The sequence below is a fragment of the Oryctolagus cuniculus genome, chromosome 1 (genome assembly GCF_964237555.1).
Source record: "Oryctolagus cuniculus chromosome 1, mOryCun1.1, whole genome shotgun sequence".
NCBI lineage: Eukaryota > Metazoa > Chordata > Mammalia > Lagomorpha > Leporidae > Oryctolagus > Oryctolagus cuniculus.
Window position 1 is genome coordinate 202,698,889 of NC_091432.1, and position 11,501 is coordinate 202,710,389.

The 11,501-nt window shown below is 49.7% G+C and overlaps 1 protein-coding gene across 1 annotated transcript in view; it reads left to right on the forward strand.

Moving 5' to 3' along the window:
• The window catches only part of COL15A1 (collagen type XV alpha 1 chain), a 112,339-nt gene extending 102,152 nt beyond the window's left edge, over positions 1 to 10,187 (forward strand). The window contains exons 37-43 of the mRNA XM_051843674.2: positions 2,755 to 2,819; positions 4,874 to 5,002; positions 5,151 to 5,210; positions 5,920 to 5,985; positions 7,094 to 7,279; positions 8,502 to 8,617; positions 9,071 to 10,187. Coding sequence (XP_051699634.2) covers positions 2,755 to 2,819; positions 4,874 to 5,002; positions 5,151 to 5,210; positions 5,920 to 5,985; positions 7,094 to 7,279; positions 8,502 to 8,617; positions 9,071 to 9,284 — 836 coding nt within the window. The 3' untranslated portion in view covers positions 9,285 to 10,187. The remainder of the gene's footprint in view (positions 1 to 2,754; positions 2,820 to 4,873; positions 5,003 to 5,150; positions 5,211 to 5,919; positions 5,986 to 7,093; positions 7,280 to 8,501; positions 8,618 to 9,070) is intronic.
• Positions 10,188 to 11,501: the final 1,314 nt, after the last annotated feature.

Below are 11,501 nucleotides of genomic sequence, written 5' to 3' on the forward strand. Positions count from 1 at the left end.
GAACGCTCGTGTACCAGTTTTTGTGTGACCGTGTATTTGCAGTTCTCTCGGGGACACATATGGCTTGGGTCATATGATAACTCTGTGTTTAGCTTTTTGGGGAACTACCCACCTGTTTTCCAAAGCAGCCACACATTTTGCATTCCTACCAACAGCATGTGAAGGTTCCAGTTTCTCCTTGTCTTCACCAATACTTGCCATTGTTATGTCTTTATTATATCTTTTTGATTACAGCCATCGAATGAGAGATAAGTTGTAGCTCATTGTGGCTTTGGTTTGCATTCCCCTAATGACTAGTGATGTTGAGCCTCTATTTGTCTGTGGGTAGAACCTTTCTGACTTCTATGTAGATGCCTAAGGACTTGAGATTGTAAGTCCCCACTTAAGGTTCCCTATGTAAAAATCTATTTGCCTCTTAGAGTCTCAAATGCAATATCAGCGAGATTAAAGAAAATCGTCAGTTATTGGATATTTACCATGTGCCCGGCATTTGCTAATCGCTGTCCCCCAATATCTGATTGAGTTATCCCAGTAGCCCTTAAAGGAAAATATCAGCACCTCCGTTTGACAGAGGAGAAGAGGGAGACCCAGAGGCATTCAAGAATCTTTCCAATGTCACAGAGCTAATAAGTGGCACAACACGATTAGGCCTCAGACCAGTGTGCTCCAAAGCCTGTACTACTTCCCTGGACCTATCTGAGGAAGTAATAGTAGCAATAATAGCCTGAATGCCTGTTTGTTTTGTTTGGCATAATCCAGGTGTGGTGGAAGCACACCTGGGAAGACATCTCCAGAGTCTGGGGCACCAGGCAGAGCTCCACATAGGAGATCTCTTTGGGACTGGGGCTTCAACTTATCCCTGAGCCCTTTGTCTGCAAGTGATGAAAACGTAACAACTTGGCTCAGTTTAAAAGGAACCGTGTTGGTCATGAAGGAGAGTAAAGGATCAATGCATGGGGGAAGTAGATGTGCCGTGGGACCCCAGGGACAGCTAGAACCAAAGACTCAATCCCTGCCAGGATTCTGTGGCTTTGTCTCAGCTTCCCTCTGTGTATCTGTGCCATGCTTCTTCCCCAGAGCCCACATCCCCTGCACACAGGGACATACAGTTAACAACAACCTACAGCTTCCCCTGACAGCTAGAAATATTAACTTATTGCTCAATTTTAGTCAGAAATTCCTGGGGTAGAACAACTCCCAGGGAAGGATTCTGATTGGCTTATCCTGAGCTTCGTGCCCATCACCTTTGGCCAGAAGGTGGGGTCCCATGAGAACATGGTAGCTCTTTTTGGGACCAGATGGTTGTGGAGATGAGGAGGAAGAGCCCAAGAGAAGGTACAAGGATACTGGCCTTGCAAAGAAAGCAGATGCCAGGTAGATGGAGCCAGAGAGGCCCACGTGGCCTTGGCGCTGAGTAGGAGCTGCAAGAGGCAGAGGCAGAGAGCAGTGTGAGTGCAGGGTGCAGAGTCTGTGGCCCTGAGCAGCACTGCGCCGGGCTACCCCAGGGCACCTTGCTGCATTGAGCAAGGACTGCCCTTCACATGATGGACAGTAATTCACAGTTTACAAAACACTTGCATAGCCATTATCCCCTCTCATCTTCACGGCAACCCTGGGGAGATAAAATGGATATTATTCTAAAACTCATTTCATGGATGAAGACACTGAGCTCAGAAAGGTTAAGAGACTTATTCAAGGTCACAAATACTAGTAGGAGGCATGGCTGGGATCCAAATGCAAGTCCTTCTCTGTTCTTCTGTCCACCAGACATTCATCACCTATGTATAGATGTTCAAGTCCCTCGTTGGAACTAAAGACTTGGTGTGCAATGACCTGAGGAATCATATGCAGTGACTTTATGGGGACTTGTCAAAGTATCTTTAACTCTGCAGAGAACTTGGCAGATATTTTGAGTGGCAGGGGATTGGAGAGGTAGAAAAAGGGCAAAGGAATAGGTATTATGTGCCTACTTTATGTTTGCCTGAGGGAAGGGCTCCTGGAGCAGTCAGGAATGTGCCTCTGGGATCTGTCATCTCACTTTTGTAGAACCTTGTGTGGGTGTGTGTGTGTGCAGGCGTGTTGTGGAGCCTGGGTCAGGCTCCCAAAGGCACGGTGACTCCTCAAAGGCTGAGAAGCCCTGGTTGAATGCTGGACAGTTTGCCCTTGTTTTCACCACAGCCCGGTGAAGAAGCAATGCCTGTCCCCATTTCACGGTTGAGGAAACGGGTTCACAGAGCTGTGGTTTCCTCAAGATCACCCAGCTGGGAGCTGACAGCCCAGGGACCTGGGTCTGTGTCTCCCAGCCCCAAGGTCACGGCTCCTGGTACTACACCCCCCCCCCCCCCCCGCGCCTCCTCCCACAGCCCAGAACCTTCGCTTCCTCTTTCTGAGCCTGCTTCCTCTGTTCACGGGTCACATGCTTGGCTCTGGAGAGGAAGAAGTTGAATGAGTCAAAACACGTTTGCATACACGGGAAAGAAACTTCAGCTTCAACTGTCTCTTACAAACAACAGCATGAAGAATTTATTCACTTACAAAACTGAAAAGTGCTCAGTGTGGCTTGATCCAGAGTGATGGGAATCTCAGTTCCTCCCTGGACCATCTCTGCAGCCCAAGTCATACGCTGGGGCCCGAACACCCAGGGTGCAGGTGCAAGGTGGGATACCTCGCAACACAGGAGTGAGGTGACCCACTGACACCAGAGGCACTTTTCTGAGTGTGTTTTTGTAACTTTCCTTTTCTGCTTTGTCTTAGCCGTGGCCCTGCCTGGTCCACCTGGCCCTCCAGGGCAGCCAGGGCTTCCAGGAACCAGAAACTTGGTGAGTAGCATTGCGTGTCTGTTATTACCCTACTTCATATGGGTTTCCTGAAAACTTTAAAACAGTGTTTAGAGCCTAGCACTCTTTTTGTTTTGGAATTAGGATTCTGTGACAAATTAGTAGAGCTCCACAAATCACAGAAGGTATTATTTCTATTCAGATGGCTTCTTAAATAAAAAAGACGCAGGAAAATATTTGTGATCTACATTCTATGCTTCAAATCTTTAATTGACTAAGCTATAGTAAGAGCCATTCATAATATATACATTCCATAAGCTCAAGAATATGTATGTATCTTTTACTACATATTTCATACTACTATTTTATTTGAAAGGTAGAGTTACAGAGGGGGAGAGAAAGATCTTCTATAAGCTGGTTTACTCCCCAATGGCTCTAATGGCCAGGGCTGGACCAGGCTGAAGTCAGGAGCCTAGAACTTCATCTGGGTATCCCACTTGGGTCATCTTCCACTGCTTACCCAGGTGCATTAGCAGGGAGCTGGATTGGGAATGGATCAGCTGGGACTCAAACTGGCCCTCATGTGGGATGCCGACGTCACAGGTGGTGGCTTAGCCAGGTGTGCCACAGCACCAGCCCCAAGCACAAGCCTATAAACAATATCACAGCAGGTCCTTTGCCAGCCAGATGTGCCCTGGGTAATTCAGCCTTCCCTCTTCTGCCAAGGATGCCTCGAGTACATTTGCTATTCCACAGTTCACTAGAGCAGGGCACAGGACTCTGGGGTTATTGTACGTGGCAGAAAGATGGAGAATATCTCTTGAGGATGTCAGCAGTCCCACAGATGCTCTTTGATCTTTACTGGATTCTAATCAGAAAAACTGGCTGCCAGGAAAAGAACTGGTGATGGGCATTTGGCACAGTGGCTAAGTCCCATCCCTGCTTGGGATGCCCACGTGCCACACGGCAGTGTCTGGTTCAAATACTTACGAGAGAATTGTCCAGCGTGTGATAGGAATTTTCACATTTGGTAACATGTGGGATTTCTAAGCCATTTTTGATGCACAAAGTCATTACCTTCAAAGCTAGGTGAACATTACTTATAATCTTCCTCACTTAAAATGAAAAATAAAAGCTGTCTTAGCTGACAGTTCTTTGAGATTTGGTGCTATTCAATGGATTTTTGTGACTTTCAAGTCTGCTTCAGATAGGCCAAATGGCTGGCTGATCATTGTCAGTGTTCTAGACAGAGAATTTAGAGGCCCCCACTCTCTAAGGAGTATTTAATTTTATACCTACCCCGTGGGACGGCAAAGAGTCAAGGCCGACGCATGGCCGCTCACTTTTGGACGTCTTTGAGGAGCAGCATGAGGTGACACTGTGGACCAGTGCTCGTGCCACCAAACAGCTTAAAAATGGAAAGAGCGCAACTTACTGATGATTTTGCTAATGCCAGAACTCAACCCTGCTGTTACGTCTTTGTACTCACAGATACTCTCTTATTTGTTTTAATTCATTTCTAGCCATGCAGTGTTGTGTTTCAGAGTGCTATGTGCTTTGTTTTCCCAAAAAGCACGTCCTGGGGTGGACATTGAGCCTAGTGGTTAAGACACCAGCTATGACACATGTCCCATGTCAGAGCACCCAGATTCAACCCCAGCTCTGGCTCCTGATTCTCACTTACTGCTAATGCAGACCCGGGAGGCAGTAGTTGGGTTCCTGGCACCCATATGGAAGAGCTGGATTAGGTTCCTAGCTCTAGTTTCAGCCAGGTCCAGCCCTGGACATTGTAGGTATTTGGGGCTGAGCAGATGGAGTCTCTCTCTCTCTCTCTCTCTCTCTCTCTCTCCCCCCTTCTCCCTCTCTCTCTCTCTCCCTCTCTCTCTCCCCCAACCCCATCTCTGTATCTCCCACTCTGCCTCCCCAATAAATAAACAATTTAGGAAAAACGAGCATCCTTTCATTATTAATGAAGCTCTAGATCCCCGTGTGTACACTACGCCTTTCTATCAGATATGGGAGGGTGGCTCCTGTTTGGCTCCACGAGTGGCCAATGTGTGCCACGATGCCCCTGAGAGCAGCTGTGTTCTTGGCAGGTCACAGCACTCAGCAACATGGACGACATGCTGCGGCACGCACACTTGGTGATAGAGGGGACGTTCATCTACCTGAAGGACAGCGCTGAGTTTTTCATTCGCGTCCGAGATGGCTGGAAAAAACTACAGGTAATTCCCAGCACTTTCCTTAACAACCTGCCTCCAGGCACCTTACGAAAATAGCCGTCTACTCCTGCAAATACCGCTCGTCTGTGTTGAACACAGGCAAACAGTTTCTAGTGGTGGTCCCACTGTCAATGTCTTGCTTCCCTTCCAGCTGGGGGAGCTGATCCCCATCCCGGCCGACAGCCTTCCGCCCCCTGCGCTCTCCAGCAACGTGAGTAGTCTCCCGGCTGTGCCCCGCTGCCTCGGTTCATCAGTGCTTTCCCAGTGCCCTGGGGTCTCCAGCTCGCTGCTTTCCAGACAGGACAGCCGGCTCTGCATGGTTTAAATCTGGGCGGCTCCCTGAGGTTACTGGGTACCAATAAAATGTTCTCGCTCCACAAAGTGCCAGGAGAACTGAATCCAGAGGCTGGAGACCTGCTGCCCACCCCCATGCAGTAGCTGAATCTTCCTGGGACAAGGCCTTCCCTCCTCTTGGCCTCAGTTTGCTCCTCTGTGAAATCAGTGTCTGGCATGAGTGATCTCCAACAACCCTTTAGGTCTTGACACTCTCTGTCTTGTAAATCATGGGCATTCTAGAATCGTGCACAACTGACATGGTGCATCTTTTAGCCCCAACAGCAACCCTCTGAGGCAGGTGCTATCATACCCATTTTGCAGATCATGAAACTGAGACTTTGAAGAGGTGGTTTGCTCCAGGAAGTGAGCAGATTGGCTATGAAACCTGTCTCTGCTTCTTTGATTTGGCGCTCTTTGTAAAAGGCTTCAGAACATGCTCCTCCCTTTCTGAGGCCAACTTTTTCATTCTAACACAAAACTCCTCACGGTTAAAGACAGACTATTTAACGTCTCCCTGCTAGCACCCTGGCATTTGGCACTGAGTCCACAGTCGGAACTGATTCTTCTCTTGTTTTCTGTAACAGCCACATCAGCCTCAGCCTCAACCTCCACTGAACCCTGTTCTGAGTGCCAATTATGAGAGACCTGCTGTAAGTACAATCCACACGCTTATCCAGCATGCACTGGAGCTGTGTGCCTGCTCTACCAGGCCTCATACTGGGTGCACAGGGTGCTTACGGACTAATGAGAGTGACAAACACAAAACAGACAATTACAATGCACTGCGGTGTTTGGGTGAGACAGCCATCGGGTGCTAGAGTGTGAGGAAGGTCAGGGAAGTCTGCCTGGAAGGGGCTACCACTAAACGAAGATCCCAAGGGCCCTCCTTTTGGCAAGAATTGCGGGTGTGCTTCCAAAGAACAAGGCCTGAACCTGACAGACACTAGACACGTGCTTCATACAGGGCCACCATTGGTCAAGGAGGACCTCACTTGGGTCCTGGTAAGTCTGAGGCACCTGCGGGATGCCTGAGTGGAGACCACCAGAAGGGAATAGGAGATGGAGATTGGAAGCCCTCTGCTGGCGTGGACATCGCAGCCTTTGGAGACAGAGCAATGGTCCCAGGAGTGGTGGGGGCTCCTGAAAGTGGGTCTGTCCAGCAAAGAGGGATTGGACTATGAGGAGCAAAAACAAAAAAGATGCTGATGGAAGAAATACGAGGAGACTGAGAAGCCATAGCCAGGGAGGAAGAAAGAATGCCAAGTGCAGTGTGGCCAGCGGCGTCAGAGGCTGCCAGGCGGTCCAGAAAAAGAACTGAAAGGTGTCCTTCAAATTTAGAAACCAGAGCGAGGCAACCCAGGGGCTCACGGGCTGCTGTCCGATGAGGAATGGGAGGGGAGTTGGGAGAGAAGCATGTGGAAGGGGGCCCTTCAGAGAGCCCCGAAAGAACGTAGGGCAGGAGGGATGGATTTTTTAAAATTAGTGTTTCATAAACTCAAGAGCAGTCCATATTCATTGTAGTACATTTTGACAACGCCTAACAGGAATGGAGACTAAGTAGTCACCTGTAATTGCACCCACACTGCCGCCACCTCCCAAACAGCCAGCTGAGCACTTTGACCCCTGTGACGTGACGTGGTTTTCATACAAAGGACACATGCTGGTATAAGAACATGGCAGTAAGCCCTGAGAAGTCTGGATCTTCTCAGGGCTGGATTTGCCTTTCACTGTGCTGTCTTTTCTCCCTTACTTTCTCAGCTGCACCTGGTGGCCCTGAACACGCCATTTTCAGGGGACATTCGAGCTGATTTTCAGTGCTTCCAGCAGGCCAGGGCTGCAGGCCTGTTGTCAACCTACCGAGCCTTCTTATCCACCCACCTGCAAGATCTCTCCTCCATTGTGAGGAAGGCAGAGCGATACAGCCTTCCTATAGTGAACCTCAAGGTAAAGCCAAACACTTGATTCCCTTACCTTTCGGACTCACTGGGCCCCCGGGGACTGGCAGCCACTGCCGTGATGTTAACAGAGTAGGCGTGTCGACTCCAGGCCCAGCTCTCTCCCTGGCTCTGTGCGGTCACTCGTCCTCTCTGGACCTCCACTTCCTCGTGCTTATGATGGCCTTTCCTGCTTGCTTGGTCCACGGCTGCTGGAACAGACAGGATGGAGAACAATAACCTCTTTTGTTTACTACAGAGCACTTTATTATATTAATAGATACTTCCAAGAAAAATGGGAATTATTCCTTTTCCAGTCTATCAGATGAGAAAACTTGGCTCAAAGTCACGGCCAACTAAAATTAGTGTCCTTGACCCCTGTGCCTGGCAGCACTCGAGGATGCCTCCCAGAAGGCAGCAGCTGAGCAGCTCCTGGGCAAGCTCAGGGGCAGGGGACCAGGACCCTGGCCTGCTACTCTTAGGTATCCAAGCTGCCAGAGCATGGCAGACATTAGAGCCCTGCAAGACCACTCCATTATACCATGGCACTGGTCAGCTCCTGTAAGGCTAGAGAGAGGTGGTTCTATTGCCGCCCACATGTATCCTGGTTCTATTGCTACTCATACCTACATCCTGGGTGCTGATGCCTAAGGAGATCTCAAACGAGCTTTGAGACCCTCCTGTCCCTGCAACCCTAGTGCCCCACTTTGGAAGCTACAGGCGGGCAAGTTCCACCCTGACCCCATAGCCAGCACCTTCCATCCGCTCTCCCTGGTTCTATCCCAACCACCTTTGCCCACTGGAATAATCAGCATTTCTCCCTCTCTCCATAAGAGAACAGGACCTTTTAGGAAAGGGACTGAGATTCATGACCGTATCACCCACAGTGTAGACTGGGGCAAAGCCTGGCACCGAGTCAAATCTCAGTACACATGCATAAAAGTTTTTAAGATGACAATAAATAAAACCAAGACCTGAAGCATACCTCGCGTGGGGAAGAGCCTTAGACATGCATATATTAAGAGAATTTAACTCCAGAAATTAAGGTAATTTTTAAAGAAGAACTCAAGGATAGATTATAAAATCCAACCAGGAACATTTCCGGAGTTCCCACGATGTCCAGTCTCTGGGTTCGTGGGTGGGGACTTTCATTTGAGGTGGAATGCGGAAAACTCGAGTTCATTTGCAGGCTGATGGATTAAGGATTCTAATGTGGTGTTTTGTCGCCACAGGGCCAAGTACTTTTTAATAACTGGGACTCGATTTTTTCTGGCCATGGAGGTCAGTTCAACGCACGTGTTCCGATTTACTCCTTCGACGGTCGAGACATCATGGCAGATCCTTCTTGGTAAGTGGAGGTGGACGCCCTCTTGGGGTCCCGGGCATGGCAACGGGATGCCCCTGGTCAGCTGCGCCGGGAGCCAGAGCAACTCCAGGTCCAACGAAATGAATCGCTTTTGCTTCGGGGTAGAATCAGAGGAGGCTGTGTGCAAGGAGAGGCCAGTGATGGAGTCTGACGGATGAGACACTAACCTGGGCAGAGAATGAGAGGAGCCACTCAAGACCAAGCAATGTAGCGAGCAGGGCTCCGAGTCATGAAAGCTGGGTATGGCCAGGGTAGCCTGTGTTCAGAAAGTTGGAAGGACTTGGAGGGGAGGGGGAGAGAGAGAGAGAGAGAGAGAGGTGTCCCTACAGGGTTAACGAGTTGACTTGATTCACTAGATGTGTGCCAGTTTGCTCACGGAGATATACCACACCAAAGTGTCACTTGGAAAAATAACATGACAACATGACTTTCTAGGCCCCAGAAGGTCGTCTGGCACGGCTCCAGCACGCATGGCGTCCGTCTTGTGGACAAGTACTGTGAAGCGTGGCGAACCTCGGACGTGGCCGTCACCGGATTGGCCTCCCCGCTGAGCACAGGGAAGATCCTGGACCAGAAAGCCTACAGCTGTGCCAACCGGCTGATTGTTCTGTGTATCGAAAACAGTTTCATGACAGATGCTAGGAAGTAATGACCTTCCGATGCTTCTGAGAGAGTTTTCCAATGTTTCTGATGTGAAGAAGAGTTGACACTGAAATCTGAAATGTCTAAATGTTGTAAATATTACATGTTTTATTACACAGTCATTACAACAGCAACCAAAGAAAACATACCTCAATACACTCAATACTGAAGACACAAAGGACTCAGATCAATAGCAAAATCTGATCCATATATCGGTGCTAGATCCCGCAGGAAACCCACGCGGTGTGAACACATCCCAACACGGTTAAGGGCGAGTTGAAAACAAAAAGCCATGGCATTTTGCCCACTGCGTTTTTCAGACAGTGATGTCCTTCTTTTAGCCATTGTTGTTGAGTGTAAGATGTCTTCCATGTTTTCTTACCAAGCCAGTGTTGGAGATGTTACCCCATTCTAAGTTATGTGCAAACCCAGTGCTTCCTTCTTCCACATGCTTCTATCATTTACAACTGCTGTTCATACAAGGAAACAGAACTGCTCGAATGATCCTATTTGTGTTTTCTGTTATTACCAGACTTTAATATTTTTCCCTAAAATAGTATTTCCATGATGCTTCAGGAGTCATCTATTTGTACACAATCATATTTTGCTATGGCATCTGTTTATATGACTCTGACTTACTGGAAAAGTTGAAACTCCAAATTATCTGAAACTAGAAGAGAAATAGTACCTAATCACCACCTTGTCCTCGGCGGCTCTCCTCCCCACCCCCACCCCCACCCTCTCCCCCACCCCCCGATTCTATGACTTGCATTTGGCAATTCTTGAATTACAGCTGCCACTGAAACTGACTGGCTCAGAGGGTGGATTTTCTGAGCATTATCTTCATGCTGTATACTTTGATTTTTTTTCCCTCCATGTAAGTGAACATAAAAAACATCTTTTCCAGGCACGTTCTTCTGTTTGACTTTTCCCCCAGCTCCTTTATTCTCCACCGCGGGTGTGGAAGCTGGCTGGGGTGGGTTTGCTATCTTGTCTCTGCCACCTGTGCCAGCCCTCACGTGGGGATCAGAGACTAGAAAGATTTTCCCACCATGCTCATCTGCTCTGCTGCCTGTCATCTCACTTGGTGGGGGCAGTGTCAGGTGGACCTAAGAGCCTCGGAGTGGGACCCAGGTGTGTTTCCATCACTGTCTCAGGGTATGACCTGGGGCGTGTCTGCCTCTGTCTCTTAAGGGAGTTAGCCTAAGACAAGCATAAGTCAGCTCCCAGGTATTGAACATCAGACTCACTCTAGATCCCATTTGCTTTTTATAATAACTCAGCAAGGTCAGTATTGTTATCTCCACTTTGCAAATGAGGGGGAAAAAATAAAGTGGAGGTGCAGACATGCCCCCGGTCCCAGAGCTGAGAGCAGCAGGGCTGGACTCCGACAGAGGCTCTGTCTCATTCCAGATCTTTCCTAGGAGCGGCTGTGCGAGGCTCCTCCCAGCTCCCTCCCAGCTCCCGTGCGTGACTCCCTGTAGGTGAAACAGAATCACCAGGCAAGAGGGCTGCTGGGATATTTCCTGCCATTCAGCTGGGCTGGCCCAGAAACTCAGCGAAGTGAACTCGCTCTCACAGTGGATGCAGTAGGAAGGAAGTTAAAGGAGAGGAAAAAACAACACAACCCAGCAGCCGGAACCTCCACTTAGGGGCTTCCCAAATGGAAGAGCAGTGAGAGTCTCCACAGCAAGTCAGGGACTGAAGACAGAAGCCCCAGAGGTGGGGAGTTGAGGACCAGCATACCTGCTGGGTGACAGGGTGTCATGAATGGGAATCACGGCCCCGGGAGGGGTGGGGGACAGGAGCACCTGAGGTCACAACGGCAGATGCCACCCGTTCCAGGGAGAGCCTGTATGGCCGTGGAAGGGGCAGGGTGGGATGGAGACTCAGGGAGGAACTGGAAGACCAGGAGTCCTGGCTCCTGGCCCTCTTCGCGCCCTGGAGCAGGTTTAAGCAGCCGTCCCAGAAGCAGGCCCTGACTCAGTCACAGCCCCACTCAGACCTGAGAAAGACTGTGGAAATCCCTGGCCCGGCTGGCATGCAACATCCCCACTGACTTGTCCTACCACGTGACTGCCGGCCGCAGCCCAGAGCCTTCGTGGTCACTTAGGAAGCCACAGGGGCTCCTCTGCCAGGCCGTGTTCGTGCCCTGCCCCATCTCGGGCACGCCTCAGTCACTCCAGGTCGACCCTGGTGCTCCTGCCGATGGCTGGTGCATCTG